This window comes from Marmota flaviventris, chromosome 11, assembly GCF_047511675.1.
Source record: "Marmota flaviventris isolate mMarFla1 chromosome 11, mMarFla1.hap1, whole genome shotgun sequence".
Classification (NCBI taxonomy): Eukaryota; Metazoa; Chordata; class Mammalia; order Rodentia; family Sciuridae; genus Marmota; species Marmota flaviventris.
Genome location: NC_092508.1, coordinates 86,707,326 through 86,727,977, shown reverse-complemented (window position 1 = coordinate 86,727,977; position 20,652 = coordinate 86,707,326). Strand labels below are relative to the sequence as shown.

At 36.8% G+C, this 20,652-nt stretch overlaps 1 protein-coding gene across 2 annotated transcripts in view; it reads left to right on the top strand.

Moving 5' to 3' along the window:
• Nucleotides 1-20,652, top strand: part of Kynu (kynureninase) — a 105,597-nt gene that overhangs the window by 6,840 nt on the left and 78,105 nt on the right. For both annotated transcript variants that reach the window (XR_003583134.3, XM_027937970.3), the window contains exons 2-3: nt 858-1,038; nt 18,751-18,871. Coding sequence is in view for 1 of the 2 variants with exons in the window: in XM_027937970.3 (XP_027793771.2) it covers nt 870-1,038; nt 18,751-18,871 (290 nt within the window). In the remaining variant the exon portion in view is untranslated. The remainder of the gene's footprint in view (nt 1-857; nt 1,039-18,750; nt 18,872-20,652) is intronic.

The following is a 20,652-nucleotide window of genomic DNA, read 5'->3' as shown; positions in this document are numbered from 1 at the left end:
TTAAAAAAATACAATCTTTTTTATTGATTTTTTTAAAAAAATAAATGACAGTGGAATGCATTACAATTCTTATTACACATATACAGCACAATTTTTCATATCTCTGGTTGTATATAAAGTATGTTGACACCAATTCATGTCTTCATACATGTACTTTGGATAATGATGTCTATCACATTCCACCATCCTTGCTAACCCCCTGCCCCCTCCCTTTCCTTCCCACCCCTCTGCCCTATCTAGAGTTTTTCTATTCCTCCCATGCTCCCACTCCCTACCCCACTATGAGTCAGCCTCAGTGAAGTTAGCCAATTCCCCCAAAACAATAGCTGAATGTTTTCTCTGACATAAGGAGGCTGATACCAAGCAATTTTAACTGTCAATTCCTAGTAATATATCTTAAGGTAATGGGAAAAAATTATAAACATTTAGATAGCATTTCCAGATAATAAAAATGTAAAAAAGCCAGGCATAGTGGTTTATGTCTGTAATCCTCACTTCTGGGAAGGGTAAGGAGAGAGGATGGCAAGTTTGAGGTCAGCCTGAACAGCAGAGCCCACCAGGTTAAAGAAAGAAGAAAAGAAAGAAGGAGCTTATTTTTATTGAAAACTTACTCTGTCCTAAACACTGTTATTAATTTGGTCCTTTCAACATCCTAACTTACTAATATTTTCTTTATTTTATGTATGAGAAAAATTCAGGCATGCGGTTTACTGGTTGGTTGATTAATTATATTAAATTATATTACTTCTGGCATTAAGAAATGGGAAGGTTGGTCTTAAAAGATATAGTTCCTAAAGAACTAATTTTCTGCAGGAAAATGATGGCAGCTAGATTGTTTTACTATCTCTTTCTTTTAGAGAACAGCTGTAATGGAGTCTTCACCTCTTGAGCTGCCATCTGACACAGTGCAACGCATCGCAGCTGAGCTCAGATGTCACCCAACAGATGAACAGGTGGCTCTACGCCTAGATGAGGAAGATACACTGAGGCATTTCAGGGAGTGTTTTTATATTCCCAAAATGCAGGATCTGCCTCCAAGTAAGAATACTGGGAAAGGTTTTATCAATTTATTAATTAATTAATTTTTGCTATGTGTTTATCATAAATCTTTTTGAAAATCATTGTCCTACATAATAGAGTTATTACAATTGCACCTGAAAAATATCAGGCCCCTGTTGGTGCTAAATCAACCTGTCGCCTACCTTAGCCTCATATTCTTTCTGTTTCCTATAGTCCTCTGAATAAAATACTTACAGGTGCTTATATTGTCATTTACTTCTCTGAACAATACAGTGACTGATTGAAAATTATATGCAGAGGCACTTACTGTTCTCCAAGTATAGCTCAAAGCAATTCTTTGCAACACAATATTAAAATATCTTTTATTTTGTGGCACCTAATTGATGATAGAATGATGTTTATCTTAGAGGGATTTTTTTGTGTGTGTGACCTGAGTACATTAGGAGGGATGTTATGTAAATAGCCATATTTGCATACTGTAAGTAAAGATGGTGAGTGTAAATCTTACGAAAAAAGAAAGAAAGAAAATAAAAGAAAAAAAATTAATGCCTAAGAAATACATTCTGCATTTCTGAACACAATACAGTAAACTGACTATTAGCGGGTTTGGGTTTGAAACATGGGTACCACAGTTTTAAAATGTGAAAAAAAAAATGTTGTATTTAGCTATACTCTGTTTTACATCTATGAAAAAGGCTACAAGGTCAAGTGGAATTATTTCACCATGATCAGCCTTATGTGTGTTACAACTGTCTGATTTCTATTTTTCCTCAGGTTAAACAAAGCAGGTACAATTTTGGGTATTTAGAATCCAAGATCATCAGCTAATACTATTAGGATAAGAATGGGCCATATAGCTCTCTATTTTGACTCATATGTTATAAAACACACAAGGATACACTCTCCTGGAATATGCACCTACAGCCATTCATTTTTGATGATTATTCCATGTATCCCCCCCCCCCAAATCTGGAAAGATTAGAGATCAAATTCAGTATCCTATTTAAAGCTGTTTAATGTTAATTAAGGGAGACATTGGTACAAATGCCAGCTATAAGAATCAAACAAAATAAGGATATAAGTGAAATGATCTGAGACAACAAAGAAAAATATTCTAGGTCAATCTACAATTTAGAATTAAGAGAGCATTTTGATTTGAATACCGCCCCCCTCTCTTTTCCTGTAAAAAGGATTAGTGAACCCAAGGGCACTTAACCACTGAGTCACATCCACATCCCATTTTTGTGTTGTTTTTAGAGAAAGGATCTCCTTAAGTTGCTTAGTGCTTTGCTAAATTGCTGAGGCTGGCTTTGAACTGGCAATCCTCCTGCCTCAGCCTCCAGAGCCACTGGAATCCCAGCTGCTTAAGAAGCTGCAGTAAGAGGATCACAATTTCAAAGCCAACCTGGGTAATTTAGCAAGCTCTAATCTCAAAAAAAAATAAAATTTTTAAAGAACTAGGGATGTAGTTCAGTGGTAGTAGCACTTACCTAGCATGTCAAGGGTTCAATCACCAGTACCACAAAAATCAATAAACAAACAAAAAGAAACAGCATTGCACATCACTAATTATTAGGGAAATGCTAATCAAAGCCACAATGAGATATCATCTCAAACTCACTCTGAGGACTAGTACAAAAATAAAAATTAAAAAAAAAAAAAGAAAAGAACAATTATTGACTAGGATGTGTAGAAACTGAAACTCTTTAGTATTATTGGTTATCATGTAAAATGATGCAACTATTATAGAAAACATTGTGTCCTTTAAAATTTTAAAATAGAAACCAAGCATGGTGGCACAGGCCTGTAATCTCAGTGACCCTGGAGGCTGAGGCAAGAGGATCACAAGTTCAAATTCTGCCTCAGCAAGTCACTAATCAATGAGACACCCTGTCTCAAAATAAAAAAAAATAAAATAAAAAGGGATTTGGGATGTAGCTCAGTGGTAAAGCACTCCTGGGTTCAATCCCCAGTACAGTAACCAAAATAATAATGATAATAATAATAAATAAAAGAAAGAAAGAAAGATTTACTAATGATCAAGCAGTTTTACTTCTGGGTATATATTCAAATGAATTGCAAGTGTCTCAAAAGACATTTGTACACCCATGTTTATAGCAAATGGACACCCATATTCAAGGTTCAGTAATTGATGAATACATAAAAATGTGGTATATGCATAGAATGAAGTATTTATCACTCAGTCCTTAAAAGGAAAGAAATTTTGACCTGTTATAGCATGTATTTATTTTGAGGCTGTTAGACTAAGTGAAATAAGCCAGTCACCAGAAAGCCAAATAGTGTATGGTTACATTTATATAAAGTGTAGAATAGCCAAATTGATGTAAAAAGAAAGTAGACTGGTGGTTTCAAGATTTTCGGGAAGGGAGAAATGGGAGTTATTTAATGGGCATAGAGTTTCAGTTTTGCAAACTGTAACAGTTCTGGAGACAGGCTACACAGCAATATAAATGTACTTACCTCAGAACTCTATACTGAAAAATAATTAAGAAAGTAAATTTTATACTAGGTGCATTTGAGTACATTTTTATATATATTTTTAATTTTAATTAAAAAAAAGTATCATACATGTAATTACTACCATTATACTTAAGAGTTGACTCCAGTATCCTGACTAGAGGTGTAACATTTGTTTTGGTTAGTTTTGGTTAGTGGTCACTGAAATTAGCTTCGAAGAATTATACATTGGATATGTCATTGCTGGTTCTTAAGAAGAAAAAGATAAATTAATTCAATAAAAATTTTAAATAATTGTTTAAAAACACAATTTCAAATAGTACAAAAATTTCCTTGCATAAGTCCTCTGATGAGCAGCATAAACATCAAAAAGGATCTTATTAGAAGTGCAGTTCTTGGATCCTGCCGCAGAATTACTGAACAGATATTCAGGGTCAGGCCCAGCCATCTGTTCTAGATAAGTTCTGATGGTAGCATAGATTTGGATGAGTTAACCTCCACACACTATTCTCACTCACTCTAGTTACTTCTTCCATTCAACCATACTATTAATCTTTTGACACATTTTTCTCAGAACAGCTCGGTGAACTAAAGAGCAAAATTTTAACGTAGTTGAGTCCATATCCAGAATAAGGAAATAGATAATAAAGGTACTTAATATTTGTTCAACTATGTGGTAGTGCTGTAAGTGCAATGGGTTGTGAGTATAAGCATGTTATTTTGCTCATGCTACCATGGGAAAGAAACACTGATAGGATGGCATCTGAGTGGGGCAGAAACAAGTGACAAAAAGTAAGCCCTGTGGGGACACAGAAGCAGAGTCTGGCGGTGGCTCCAGTTTGTACTGTGCAAACATAAGAGTCCAAGCTCAGGAGCAAATGATGTTGGTTTCCCTCCTTTTTCAATTTATCTATTTTGAACAAGATGAAATTTCATTAAAAAATGAATGTTTCCTATCTTGTTCAAACCTTTGAAGGTGGTCTAACCAAGATATGATTTTTGTCAGCTTTTCTGCTGCTGGGAATAAAAGACCCAACTAACACAATTGTAAAGGAGGAAAAGTTTATTTGAGGGCTTACAGTTTAGGAGGTCTTAGTTCATAGAAGGCTCATTCTTTGGGGCTCAAAGTAAGGCAGCACATCAAGGTGGAAGAGTGTGGTGGAGGGAAGCAGCTCACAAAATGATCAGAAAGCAGGGAGAGAGAGACTCCACTTTCCAGATATAAAACATATGCCCCATAGCCATGCTCCCCCATAACCTACTTCTTCCAGCCACTTAGTTAATCCCAGGGGGGATTAACTCACTGATTAGGTTAATGTTATAACCCAATAATTTCTTCTCCAAACCTTCTTGCATTGTTTCATGTGTGAGTGAGCTTTTGCGGGGAGACCTTACATCCAAATCATAACAGATTAGAATCTCAAATTATTTTAAGCAACTAGCAGTACACCAAATATTGTTCTATAGCAACCCTGAACAATGAGAAACAAAGAAGGTAAACAGGTTTGGTAAAAAAATAAAAGGAACATGAAGTCCAATATTGCACTTTTTACAATTTTAAGGAAAGAGTTCAGGCACAGTCTATGGCTTTCTGATATTTTGCCATTAGATATAATGTTTGCTCTGGATTTCCAATAGAAAACTTATCAAAATAATTAAGTTTTCTTCTACTGTTAGAATGTTTCTGAGATGGTATTACGAAAAGGGTCAAAAATATTTTCACTTAACTGGTGATGCAGTGATCTTCAGCATTGTTCTGAAAATCATACACATAGCCAAAAGAAGAGACTGAAAGAAAACGGGATGCAGGAATGGGAGTGGGAAGAGAAGAAGACAGTGAGTAAGAGAAATGTAAGGCCTATATTTTGGAAGGAACCTGAGTTTTTTGAAATTGTACATATTTCTTCTTTAAACATCATTATTCCTAAATCTCTGAAAGCATACTGAATAGTCCTTTAAGATATATTGTTTTTGCAAAGGCACATAACAGAAACCTTTCTTTTTCAATGCTGAGGCTCAAACCTTGGGCCTCTTGCATGCATGCAAGGCAAGCACTCCACTGAGCCACACCCCCAACCCATAAGTGAACTGCCCAGGTGTGCTAATTTAATGACCTTTAGTCCCTTCTGAAAATCTTCACTCATTAGATAATCAAAAATTCCTCCTTCTTTGTTTGCATTTACAGTTCTTAGATCAGTGTTGGACAATTTTTCATAAACTTCTTAGCCAATTTGCTTTTATTTATGTCTTACTTTCCTCTTATGTATTAAATCTAGCCTTCCTACATATTTTTGCTCTAACTCTGTTTTTATTTTTTTTTAAAGCTTTAAGAATAGAAACTCTTTCTCTCATTTTTCTGAGGGATTTTAAGTTAAAATATCCAGTCCTCATAACTGGTCATTAGAACCAGAAATGGTTTCCAAATATTGTTATTCCTGGTCTGACTCTTTTGACTCAAACCTATTACTTTTTAAAAATTACTTTATTGAGATATAATGTACACTCCATAAAATCCTGTTATTTTTAAGTATACAATTCAATAATTTTTAGTAAGTGTATATGGTTGTTCAACCATCATAATCTAAGTTTAGAACATTTCTTCATTTTTCCCTTTCCCAACCCAGAACCAGGCCTCCAGTAATCTACTGAACCTTTTATGATTTTGCTGCATATAGATCATTAATTCAAAAACTTGTCCTTATCTATAAACTCTGTGTGGAGATTTTTTAAACTGTTCTATCACTGTTTCTTTCATAGTCAAGTGTTCCCTTTCTTCAGTCTTACCACATATCCCTGAGATCAGTAAATCACTAACCAACTTCAATAAGTTAAATAATTATCAATGTAAAACCCCCTAAGCCAGTTTCACTTTAACTTTGCATATATAAGCATCTGGCCTGAGATCAAAGTGGCATAGCAAAGCGCTTAGGCTTCAGCTTGTCTCCAGAGGTTCCATAAAGTAGAAGACCCTCTTCAGTTCAACTCTTGCTGGGCTTAGAAAATTGTGACAGATATGAGCTATCAATACACGAAATAGGGTAAGAAGTATGCCTTTCTCTATAAACTAGAACCCTTTCTTTAAAAATAGTTAAAACAATATTAAATAAAACAGCTTTATCCAGCTATAAAAGGACATATTTTTATGACTATGTGATTTGAATCACATTGATTTTATTTACTTTCTGTAAGAACAATTAAGAATATTTCTTGGGGCTGGGGATGTGGCTCAAGTGGTATCGCGTTCACCTGGCATGCGTGGGGCCCAGGTTCGATCCTCAGCACCACATACAAACAAAGATGTTGTGTCCGCCGAAAACTAAAAAATAAACATTAAAAATAATTCTCTCTCTCTCTCTCTCTCTCTCTCAAAAAAGTCTTAAAAATTAAAAAAAAGAATATTTCTATAGTTAAAAATTTAAATTTGTAGAGATTTTAAACTGCTTCTGTCTCTTGAATTTTTTTCCCCTCAGTACTGTTACTGGGGATTGAATCTAAGAGAGCTTTACCACTGAGCCAATATTATTATTATTATTATTATTATTATTATTATTATTATTATTATATAATTCTTCTTATTATTTTGAGGCAGTATCTCCCTAAGTTTTTAAGGGTCTTGTTAAGTTGCTGAGGTTGGCCTCAAACCTGTGATTCTCCTGTATCAGTCTTCCCAGTGACTGGGATTACAGGTGGGTGCCACTGCACCTGACTTGTTTTTGGATTCTTTTGGGTGGATTTATTTTTAATTTAGTCTTGATAAACTATCTGCTTCTAAGTGTAGAGTTGTAGAGTTGTTTTATAACCCTATGTATGAGTGAAAGTCTCCTAAGAAGACCCTAGGGAGGAGGTACCAGAGAGGTCACTGCTCAGAGGGAAAAGAATTTGCAAAGACACAAGAGAGTGAAGTTGTTTTGGTCACTAAGTTTTGCATTCCCAAAAGTATGCCATGTAAGTAAAAGGATGTGGGTAAATTGTACCCAGTAGGGTGTATAATAGGGTAGATAGCAAATAAGTGGACAGTAGTAACAGGAAACAAGGATGAAGAAGTAAATGTAATGGAGGAGAAGAAGAAGAAAGAGTCAAGAAAAATTGGAAATACTTATTAAATAACGCTTAATTTGATTTCATATTAAGAGAAAGAGAATGACCCAAGCTTCCTGGTGAATAGTGCTGATATTCACTGGTTGTATTTGGCTTGCCTTGGGGAACTCCTCATCTAAGGAGAACCTAGAGTTGCTTTTCATTTTTGTTGTTCTGCAATCTGTGGCTTCGAGTTCTGAGTCCAGGAAGGTAGCAGCTATGTCTCAAATCGCATAGCATGCATGCAGGGACAAAGAAGGGAAGTGTGTGTGTGTGTGTGTGTGTGTGTGCGCACGCGCGTGCACGTGTGCTCTCCTCTAAGGAGATGCTGTCTTAGATGCTATCTCCTAATATGTCTACCCATATCCTATGGGCCAGTGTTTGGTCATGACCCCACCTATCTGCAAAAAAGGATGAGTGTAAACCATCATTTGGGTTCTTGATAGTCTTACACAAAGCAAATACTTTTATTTCTATAAGGGAAAGACAGAACGGAACTTAGGGCATGGCTATTAGTTTGGTTTAGTTTAAAGAAACAAATGTGGGAATCATTGGCATTTAGAGTTGAAAATCAGAGTGTGGATGATTTGATCTAGGCATCTTGCCCACTCTTAGAAGTTGGTGGAAACCAAATTTTAAAAAGTGGCAAAGATGAATTCTAGAAAGAGTTGGACATATAGAACAAGGAAATGTAGTGCTCTAAAACCAAGTACAGAGGGACAAAGAAATGTGAAAGCATTCCAGCATCAGCATCAGCTGTCACAGAGCCTATATGTTAAGCCTTTCATTTTAGCAGTTAGGAATTTTTTTATCATTTTTCTTTTTCTATCTGTGCACTACAATTATACATAATAGTGGGATTAATTGTTACCTATTCATATATGCAGGCTCATAATTTGGTCAATTTCACCCTTAGTACCTCTCCTTCGTCCCCTCTATCCCTCCCTTTGTCCCCTTACTCTACTGTCCTCCCTTCTATTTTCATCATATTTTTCCTGTTTTTCCCCCTTTTTTCTCTCTAGCTTCCACATATGAGAGAAAATAGATAATAACTATTGACGCTCTGAGTCTGGCTTATATCACTAAACATAATGCTCTCATATTCCATCCATTTTTCTGAAAATGACATAATTAACTTCTTCTTCATGGCTGAATAAAATTCCACTGTGTATATGTACCACATTCTCTTTCTCCATTCATCTATTGGCGAATACCTAGGTCGGTTCTATAACTTGGTACTGTGAATTGTGCTCCTATAAATATGGATATGCAGATATCATTATAAAATTCTATCTTTAAGTATTCAGGATAAATACTAAGAAGTATAACTGGATCACGTGGCAATTCTACTTCTGACCTTCTGAGGAAACCCCATACTGATTTCCACAGTGATCTTAACTAAATTGCGTTCACACCAACAGTGTATTAAGTGTCCATTTTCCTGCATTTTCAGTAGCATTTATTATTATTTGTATTCTTAATGAATGCCATTCTGACAAGAGTGAGACAAATCTCAGTGTAGTTGTGATTGCATTTCCCTAATTGCTAAAGATGTTGAACAATTTTTTCATACTTTATGTCATTTGTATTTTTTCTTTTGAGAAGTGTCTGCTCAATTCATTTATTGATTGGGTTGTTTATTCTGGTGTTAAGCTTTTTGAATTCTTTATACATTCTGTATATTAATCTTCTGTTGACAGAGTAGCTGGCAAGCATTCTCTCCCATGTGGTAGGCTCTCTTTTCATGCTTTTGGAAAGGTATTGTTCTAAAACCAAGTACAGAGAAAATTCAAAGCATGTCAGCATCAGTATCAGCTATCAGAAAACTTGTATGGGGATCCTCTAATTTTAGCAATTAGGGGAGTATTGATGTTGTTGTTGGTGGTGTTTTTTGTTTGTTTTGTTTTGGTTTTGTTTTTCTTTTTTCTGTATGGTACTAGAGATTAAATCCAAGGCATCATGCACACTGGGCTAGCACTCCATCACTGAGCTCCATCCTGAGCCAAAGGAGAGCTTATTTAGTGAGCTTAACCTAGCTTTATTGGAGTAACAGGGAGGGAAATTATATTTTTTCTAGATGTAATTAAAAGAGTTAAATGTTGGAAACTGGGTTTTTAGAGTGTTCTTTCAAGAACCCTTGCTGTAAAAGGAAGAAAGCTATGACAAAAAGAAATGTATGGATGTATTCAAGGAAAATAGGGGCTTGATTATGGTTGTGCATTGAAAAATGGAAGAAGAGACAAATAGACTGTTATGGTTTAGATACGGTATCTCTCAAAAGCTTATGTGTGACACAATGCAAGAAGGTTTGGAGGAGAAATAACGGAATCATAGCCTTAACCCAAGAAGTTAATTAATCCCTGATTGGATTAACTGAGTGGTAACTGGAGGCAGGTGGGGTGTGGCCAGAGGAAGTGATTCATTGGGGGAATGGTTATAGGGTATATATTTTTAATCTGGAGAGTAGAATATCTCTCTGCTTCCTGATCACCAGGTGAGCTGCTTCCCTCTGCCACATACTCTTGCATGATGTTCAGCCTCACCTTGAGCCCTAAGAAATGGAGCCTGCTGTCCATCGAATGAGACCTCTGAAACCATGAGCCTCCAATAAACTTTGTCTCTTCTATAATTGTGCTGGTAGGATCTTTTAGTCACAGCAGTGAGAAAGATGACTAAAGCACAGACACACAGACAGACACACAGACAGAGAGATGCTTTTCAGCCAAGCAGGATCTATACTGGATCTGTTGTCTACCCCACTGTTTTCAGCTCAAGGAACTAAAGAACCTAAGGTAATGCAAATTCCTGAAGACAATCTTTGTTCTCAAAGGATGTTTTGAGCTTGATGGTCAAGACAACATGATTCAGATTGAAATTTCAGGAAGAAATCTACGGGATTCACCCAACTATTGCATCCTTCTGGCAATTTTTCCATGAGAACTCAATTGCAGAATGAAAAATTGGGAGCCAGTATTCCATTAGGCTTTTGTCTTTGCCTGGGGAAGGTCTGGTCTTACGTATCATTTTCTAAGTGGACTTCATTTTCAAGCACGTGGAGAATTCCTGTTTAAATCCTGTTTAAATTTAAATGTAAAATACATCCTTTCATCAAAAAGGATTTTGAAAGGAAAGTGACCACAACACTCGGAGCAACCAAGAGATCTTTATTGCAGCAGTGCAACAAAGGAGAAAAGAAAGAGAGAGAGAGAAGAAGAAGAAGAAGAAGAAGAAGAAGAAGAAGAAGAAGAAGAAGAAGAAGAAGAAGAAGAAGAAGAAGAAGAAGAAGAAGAAGAAGGAGAGAGCAAGAGCAGGAGCAAGAGGGACAGAGAGAGCAAGAGAGAGAGCAAGAGAGAGAGAGGAGCCCGGCAGGAGGGAGTTTTTATAGCCCAAATCTAATGGGGTCTCTGGGTCTGCAAGCTGCCTTGTTGGCAAAAGGGGAGTTAAGTGTTAGGCCTTGAGCAGCAGGATGAGTGTTCAGCCTTGAGCAGGGGCTTGGGCCTTTGGGCTTGAAGCAAACAGGTGATAAAGAACCAGACAGAGGGTTTGAGTGGCCAGGTCACCCTGCAGCTAACTTTGTTTGGCAAGCCCTGCAGACAACTTCCTCAGCCTATCCTGCACCTAACAGATTTCACTCACCATTCAGAGAAGACTAACATGTTCACAATGAGACAAGACAAAGGAGCTTCTGCAAATGGACTGTAGTAGCATTTTTTGTCAATATCCCTCCGGGAAATATATTCAAAGTCCCATGAGATTTGGGGGAGCATAACCTCACATTCCTATGAAGAAAAAAATTACCAGTATTCCCTCAGTACAACATCAGGAAATTAAATATTATTGAACTATCCTTAACATTAATAAGGTGTTATTGTTGCATGAAATATCAATACTAAGGCACGCAGTAATACAAAATGTTTTCACTCATTACATTTTGAACAATAGTAAAAATAAAGAAATCGTCAGTAAAATGTACAAAAAATAAACCTACAGTATCTCTTCCATTGACTCTTCCTCATCTTTAAGGACTTACTTCTACTCCAATCAGAAATAGGAATAGTGGGATTCCCTTGGAGTTCTTACAGTCTCACTTTATTGATAGTTTGGAATTTCTGGCTATCTTTGAATTCATGCTGTCTTTGAATTTCCCAGAGATGAGAAAAGAAGAAGGAGGAGGAGGAGGAGGAGGAGGAGGAGGAGGAGGAGGAGGAGGAGGAGGAGGAGGAGGAGGAGGAGGAGGAGGAGGAGGAGGAGGAGGAGGAGGAGGAGGAGGAGGAGGAGGAGGAGGAGGAGGAGGAGGAGGAGGAGGAGGAGGAGGAGGAGGAGGAGGAGGAGGAGGAGGAGGAGGAGGAGGAGAAGAAGAAGAAGAAGAAGAAGAAGAAGAAGAAGAAGAAGAAGAAGAAGAAGAAGAAGAAGAAGAGAAGAAACAGGAAACTCAATGCCTGTATAGCCGTATTTTGAGTTCTGGTGTTTTCCCTCCAAAACACAGATGCTCAGTGACCAATCAGTGAAGTTATATTCCAATATAGTCATCATAAGTTGAAAATGCACTTAGTTCACCTAACCTACTGAATATCATAGCTAAGCATCACAACACACCTTAGAGTATCAGTTGTTTACCTTCATGTTCACATGGCTGACTGGATGCTGTGCCTGGCTGCTTCTGGAGTGTGCCAACACCCAGGAGAAAATCAAAATTGAAAATTTGAAGTATAATTTCTACAGGACATGTATGTCTTTGCACCACCATAAAGTCCAAAAAAACATAAGTAAGTAAAATTATAAAACTGAGTAAAGTTAAAACCATAAGTTGAACTATGAAAATGGGTGGACTGTTTGTCCCTGTTTCCACGTGTTTTTCAGAATCCTCAGATAGCTGCTTAGTGCACTTCAGTTACATTTACTGTGTCATATTGAAGCGTGCTTCACCATGTCAAGTTGTCTCTGACTTCTACTGAAGTATAAAAGGAAGGCTTTTCATAGTTAAAGAAAAAAATACCAATTAAGTCTAAATTATTCTAAATAGAAGGGACTTTGATTTAAAAACATTTTAAAATAAATGCAGAATATTAGCTAACTGTTCTTTCATGCTAATGACCAGAAACAGAATTGCTTCTTTGGAATTTTGACATGCAGTACTATGTGTATTATGTAATGAAAGCATATATTTTAAAAAAGTAATACTTTCCCTACAGGTTTGTTTCTGGGTCTTATTTGTGTACAGATAAAATTTTGACCTAATTTCTCAGAAGACTATGTCTTAGATTTATGAATATCAGCATAAATACCAGTTAAGTGCTATTCCAGATTGCTAAAATGCAATTCAATGTTGCCAACAATAACAACAACAAAAAGTCAATTACATTAGTAACATGATTATTAAGATGGAGACAATTTTGCAATTAGCCAGTTCTTACCCAACCGATTCATATTAAATGCCTATGCTCTTCTTGATAATACCACAGCTCCAAATAATCAAACTACAATGAAATAAACACAGCTGGAATCCCTCTGCTTTCCATTACTAATTATAATACAATCAGCAACAATTTCATGCTCACTAACCTGCAAACATATTGCATATCTTTGGAGAACATCTTTCTTTTATTTTTCTTAATTTGAAAAAAAGAATTCCTTATTTTAAAACAAAAACAAAAGCAGAAACAAAATTTTTCTCAGTTTTCTAAATGAGGCATCTAATAATATCTACCTGTTACACAGACATTCAATAAAGTGTTATCTTTTCATACACATAGGGAGAAAAAGATCTGTTGGATATGAATTCTTTCAAAACCAATAAATAATATATTTCTTTCACGAGTGAACTTTCACAAAGATTTTTTTTTCCAAATCTGCAGACTGGAAACATGTCATGGACACCCTAGCAATCATGACAACCTGCCCCAAGATTCTGGTGAACCAAGCAACTTTTGAGTATTACAATGGTCCATTCAATCACAGACCATAGTTTGACTCAGATTTGCTTCTTCACATCATTTTGTGTTCTCAGCTTATCCTAAAGAATGAAAGGCAGGAAGTGGTATTCTATAGCTAAAAGGAAAAATATATCAAAACTAAACTGTATTTTAAAAGAAGGAGCCAGATGTGAAGGTTCACACTTGTAATTCTAGCTACCCCAGAGGCTGAGGCAGGGGTGTCATAAATTTAAGTTCAGTCTGGGCAATTTGGTGTGATCCTATCTCAAAATAAAAAGAGTTGGGGGACATAACTTAGAGTACTTGCCTAGGAGGTCCTGGCTTCCATCTCCAGTAACTAACACACACACACACACACACACACACACACACACACACACACCAGAGGAAGAAGAACAAGAACAACAAGAAGAACAAGAGAGCCATCTATAGAACAGAAAGAGAGGCCTAGAACAGATCCATCAGAAAGAACTAACCCTGCCAACAAATTGGTTTGGGGCTTCTTGCCTCTAAAACTTTCCAAAACTATTAGACAATACATTTCTGCTATTTAAGCCATCAAGATTGTGGAGTATTATTATAGTAACCACAGCAAACAAATTGAGAGAGCATATAACAAGAAGCAAACATTCCCAGTTCAAGGAGCACTCATAGATTGTAGATACTTGGCTGATGAAGGAAATTAAGACCATGCCCAATCTGCTAGAATTTGAGAGTGACCTTTGGACAGAGCTCAACAACTTTTTTTTTTCTTTTGGTAACTAAATATATTTGCTTATGCATTATCGATGGCTTTTCTTGTGCCATGATGACAGAAATGAGGCTTTGTAACAGAGACTAGATGACTCACAAACCCAAAACTACTTACCTTTAGACTTTTTAAAGGAAAAATTTGCCTTCCCCTGCCTGGAACAAGAATACTGTGTAGGAGTCCTGCCTACTGGGGATTGACAAAGTCAAGTCAGCAAATGCTCTGACCTGGAAGCAAAACCACAGGAACCCCAGATAATGAGGCCGGTCAGTGTCTCCTCAGAATAGATCTAGACAGTTTGGATTAACAGGAAGAAATTGAGATACTTCAATTAAACGCAGTAGAGGAAGACCCCACTGCCAGCCCCGCCCCAGAGAACTAGAAGCAAAGAAGCAAAGGCATTAAAAGAGTTGAAAAATGGTGATGCCAACAAGAAGAGTTAGTGACAGTCTTGTAGCAATATGAATTAACCAAAATTGGGGGCCCATTAAAATGATGTGTGTTATTCAAACAGACGTTTACTTCAAGAGGGGATTTTAGAGCAAACTCCACAACCTTTGTGGAAAGGACACTGATATGAAGAAAAAACTAAGAGGACCACTGAGAAACTGCAGAATCTTATGCCCTATTCAGCAATTCCACTTTTAAAGAAAAGAAATACATCAGTGTCATCCTACAATAAATATTTTTTGCAAAACATCAAATCCTCAATATGCAAAAAAAATAAATTATCAACAGTAGAAAATAAACTGAAAAGCAAAAATGACTGGCATACATCAATACTGACTTAAGCTTTGGAAGAAAAGAATAAAAACAATGAGTGTTTCAGGAAGGGGACTTTTCCCAGTCCATGAACATGAAATATTAAATAAGTCATCCAGCAGAATCTAAAGATGTCAAGTTGTACAAGATCAGTAGCTGGCTCTGAAGGACTAGGAAGTTTGTGTGCACTTAGAGCCCAAACATTCTTTAGGATTGTATCTAGAAAGCACAGGAGCCATGAAACACACAGAGGTATCCTAGAAGACTCTAGATTTGGACTACAGGTTGAGTAAACAGCAGGTGATTATCAGTCATGATCGATGTGATGATAATCAGTAACTATTGACGTGACAACCTTGAGGATGAGAAGCAGCCAGTCATGTCTGACTCTGAGGTCCACAAATAATGAGTATCCTAACCAAGGGGATCCTCTTGTCACAAACACAGGAAAACAAAACAAAACAAAAAACCCAGCACTTAGGAAATAAAAAGAATCCTTTGATTCAAGAATATCCAGGGCTGGAGACTTAGCTCAGTGGCAGAATCCTTGTCTAATACGGGTGAAGCCCTGCATTTAATCCCCAGGACACCCTCACCCACCAAAATTAAGAATATCCAGGGACTGATAGATGTAGGTCTGATCGCAATTTGGAAATGCTATGTTTAATCTACTTTCTTCTTTCTGCATGTGAAATATGGAAAGAGTAGCTGGGCTGCAGCAAACAACAAAGAATAGAAGGGAGAAAAGGAGGAAAACCATGAATATATATAATTGTAAACATCTATGGGCATGATGTATTCTTTGTTTACCTGCTGTCTAAGGGGCCTCTCCACAATGTCAAGGGCTCTTCACTAACTTGACTCCACACCCTCCAAACCTCTCTCATAATTAGTTATTGAGAAGTTGCATACAGTGGGTTATATATGAGGATGGGAGATTTTCTTACCAACCTCTGATCTCAGCTGTCCTCACAGTGCTAACTTCATGCTGTCTTTTCTCTAAGAAGTCACTCAGGTAATGCTATCATAGAGAACAAGAAGAAATGAACCTGTAATACCTACAAGTGGGTGACACTCCGGGAATCGCCATTCCAGTGGATGAGTAGGTCATAAGTTACTTGTTTGAAGGACCATAATGTGAGAAAAAAGAAACTCATTTTGATTTATTCTATAAAACCCAATCATAAAATAAACTAGCTCTAGTGTTTAGTACAGTTAAGAATTGGAGTGGTCAGGCTTGGGATGTAGCTCATTGGTTAAGTGCATACCTAGCATGTGTGAGGCCCTGGGTTGAACCCAGCATCAGCAGGGAAAAAACAAAAATTCGTGAGGTCAATATGAGGAAGAGGATCTTTTATTTGGTAAAATTTGTCACTGTCATTACTATCTTCTTTATAGTAATGAATATAATTTTTATTTTCAAAACAATATCAAATTTGATGTTACTAGATTTGATTAAAATATCTGACTCCTAGCAGGACATGGTGATTCATAGTTATAATCCCAGCTTCTTGAAGTTAAGGCAGGAGGACACAAATTCAAAGCCAGCTGGCTCAACTTAGCAAGATCCTGTTCAAAATAAAATAATTTGATTCCTTCATTTTAGAATTTCTCTTCTTTTTGCTAGATTGCCCCCCAATCTCTTCTTGGTGTCCTTAGAAGTCTGTGAGACCATAAAGACCTCTTCTTTGCCCTTGAGCCAACTTCTCTGTCCATATGAGCCCAGATGGCTTCACTGACAGCAGACCCTTTCTCCCATCAGTCTCCTACCCAGTCCCCACACATACTCAGGGCAAATGCCATTAGCAGGGTCTGAGGTCTTCCATGGAGTCACTTGCAGAGAGTACATTCCTCTGTTCCCTCAGTCTTATGGAAGACACCTTTCTATGAAGTGGGCGAACATGTTTTCTCTTCAACCCTTGGGTCACTGTCCTTCTTTCTTAGGACCTTATACTGACCCACCTTCAGCTTTTAATAGAAAACTTGCTGATCCTGCCACTGGCACAAGAAAAGCCTAGGAATGCAAGGCTTAAGGTCCAGCTTGTCCTTTAAGTTATATAAATCACATGGAACTGGGGTGGAAAATAGTGGATTAGGTTTTTATTCTTTTGTGTTGTTAAAAAACACACTCTATTCTACTACCTTATATAATATTGAGTACGTGTTCATAAAATGTATTTGGTCTGAGATTTATTAAGCAATTCAGCCAAGAAAAAAAGAACTTAGTAAAGGGCAATGGATGACCATACTGTTGGCAGGCATGGGATGAGATAACTGGGATAGGAATTCTGCCTTTCTTTCACATTGAACATACTCAAAAATGACTTTCTTATGAATTACAGTAGAGGGGGTAGAGAGAGAAGATGGGAGGGGAGGGGATGGGGGATAGTAGAGGATAGGAAAGGCAGCAGAATACAACAGACACTAGTATAGCAATATGTAAAACAGTAGATGTGTAACCGATGTGATGCTGCAATCTGTATAAGGGGTAAAAATGGGAGTTCATAACCCACTTGAATCAAAGTGTGAAATATGATATGTCAAGAACTATGTAATGTTTTGAACAACCAACAATAAAAATTAAAGGAAAAAAAATGACTTTCTTGATGAAACAGCCCATTACCTATTTCTCGGGGAAAGCATGAGCAATGAAAGAAGACAAGGCAGTAGGGGCAGAGATCTGATGGCTTTCTGGATATCCTTAGTCATCAGTGGGGTGACACACAGGGAGGCTCTTCAGCCTTGCAAATGTGCTTGTTTGAATGCTAAATTGAATCTTGTACACCAATTGAAAGCTCCAAATTTTAAATGAATCCTTTGATATTTGTTCCCTAAGTCAACAAAGAACTATCAGTGAATCTAACTTAAATGGATGAATAGTATTAACACCTCTTTTATTGGGCCAGGCTTAAAAGATTCCAATAAACAAGTGGCTCTGTTCTATAAATGTAATCAGGTTCAAATAGCTGGTATGCCTTTAAAATGTCTTTAAAGCTTTTATTTAGCAATTTGAAGTAAAAAAAAAAATGTATGGTTTTCCATGATTCCAGGGAAATATCAGCAAGGTGCTGAGTCATTTTCCCCAAAGAATTAAAAGAAAATTCAGTAGTTTACAATTGTGATGATTAGCTTGTATTTTCTCCGATGTTTGAAGCACAAGGATTGCTTGTTTGTTAGTTTGTTTGTTTCTATGCAGTCTAGGGTAAAGTGTAAGATAGAAAAAAATCACTGAAATTCTGATTTGTTTGAATAAAAGGTAGATATAGAGGACAATCTTTGTCTCTACACTTCTTATTGTAAATATGTGTATCGATATATTATAAAAATATATATGTCCAATATATCTACCTCACATTATAATCTTTCAAGTTTTCAAAATTTGTTGTGTCTACAAACATGGAATAATTCAGTGTTAGTATTTGATGTAAATTCTGATTGCCTTTGGCTGTTTATGACTGGGAGTAGTTGCTAATTTAAATTTCCTCTTGTACCACAGTAAATATGAAAGATCATCACAATTGCCTCTGTAGTTTAAATAATGTTTCAATATAGAAATGCAAAAGGTTAATTACTTTTCAGAGAATCTGATGTATTCCTTGGTACTAATTGTAAGTTATTTATTATCTTTCTTGGAGTTAATTATATTAATTGTTTGCCCTGGATTAACAATGACAAATAGAAGCCTGTTAATTGAATAAGCACTTTTTTTTTTTATTCCCTGTGTTTCAGTTGATTTATCTTTAGTGAATAAGGAAGAAAATTCCATTTATTTCTTGGGGAATTCTCTTGGCCTTCAACCAAAAATGGTTAAAACATTTCTTGAAGAAGAACTTGATAAATGGGCCAAAATGTGAGTATTATTTTATTTATTTATTTATTTTGGGTACTGGGGATTGAACCCAGTGATGCTTTACCACTGAGCTGCAATTCCCAGCTGTTTTGGTTTAGATGTAGTGTCCCCCTAAAGTTCATGTGCAAGACAATGCAAGAAGGTTCAGAGAAGAAATGACTGGATTAAGGCTCTCTTTTTGTGCTTTAATGTTCCAACCATGAGCCTGACGCATTGAGAAAGATGCTTCACTGCAGCTTAGCTAAGCAGGCTTGCTAACCATGAGGAGTCATAGTTGGGACCATTCTCCCTGTATCTCTTCTGTGCTCTTCTGACTGTGGAGTGCTTCACATTCTCTCTTCCTGACCCTAATCGTGTGAGTCCAACCTTCTCAGACACATGTTTTGTGAATTAATCCCCTGATAAGGATTAACTGAGTGGTAACTGAAGTGGTAGGGTGTGGCTGAAGGAATTGGGAATTTGGTCATGGCTTTTCGTTATAGATTTGTATCTGTCAAGCGACCTCTCTCTCTCTTTCTGATCACCACGTGAGAGGTTTCCCTCTGCCACACCCTTCTGCCATGTTGTTCCTGTCTCACCTTAAACCCTGAGGAATACAGCCAGCTGTCTCTGGATTGAGACCTCTGAAACTGTGAGCCGTCCTCTACAGTTGTGCTTGTTGGGTCATTTAGTCACAGCAGCAAAATCTGACTAAAACACCAGGCTTTTTTATATTTTATTTTGATACAGTGTCTCACTAAATTGATTAGGACCTTACTAATTTGCTGAGGCTGGATTTGAACTTAATATCCTCCTGCCTCAGTCTCTGGAGTCACTGGAATTATAAGTGAGTGCCACTGCATCTGGTTCTTATTTTAAAAGCTATGATTCTAAATCTCACATGAAAAACTTAAAACATCACACAGATGGTTATGTAATATTTGGACTAGCGCAGAGGGAAACATTAGGGATTGTGCTGTTCAATACTTTTATATATATGATCAGAATATTTGATCAGAATAAGGTGAAGTGGCAAGTTAGTGTCAAGGTCAAGAGTAAAACTTTTTAACATTTAAACATTTAAATCTCCTTTGCGTTCACATATCTACATCATACATAGTCATTTTATTTCTTTAGTGTTTAACAAAGTAGTTGATATTGAGGAATTTCCTTTTTTATGATTAGTTCTTACCTAAACTTATGTTTATAAACAAGGAACCAAAGCTTGTTGTGGAGGTAAGAGGTTGATGAGCAGAGAGTACTTTTCTACCCAAGAGCCTGACACATTGAGAAAGATGCTTCACTGCAGCTTACCTAAGCAGGCTTGCTAACCATGAGGAGAAGCAGTAGGGACCATTCTCCCCGTATCTCTTCTGTGCCATTTTTCTCTTCTGACTGTGAAGTGCTTCACATTTTCTCTTCCTGACCTTCTCCTGTGAGTCCAACCTTCTCACTACATTGATTATCCTTCCCGAAATGTTACTGCTCTTCCATCTCCTTAAAAACTTTTCCATTTTTTTATATGTACTGAGTTACTTCAGGGTGTATTAACATTTCTATCTCCTTTCCTTATTAAGAAAGACTTTGCATTCTCCTCTTCTGGTTATTCATGAAGTATGTGGTGGGTTATTGTGAACTATGTTTCCCCCACTGTTTTGTAGAACACTATAATTCATTACTCTCATCTGTTTAGGCACTAAGTATTTAACTAATCAATATCCTTTCTTGATTAGGCAGGTGAGAGATACCTATTTTTATTAGTTTTATATTGTTAGCTATAGTATAAACCCCTGGATAAAAAT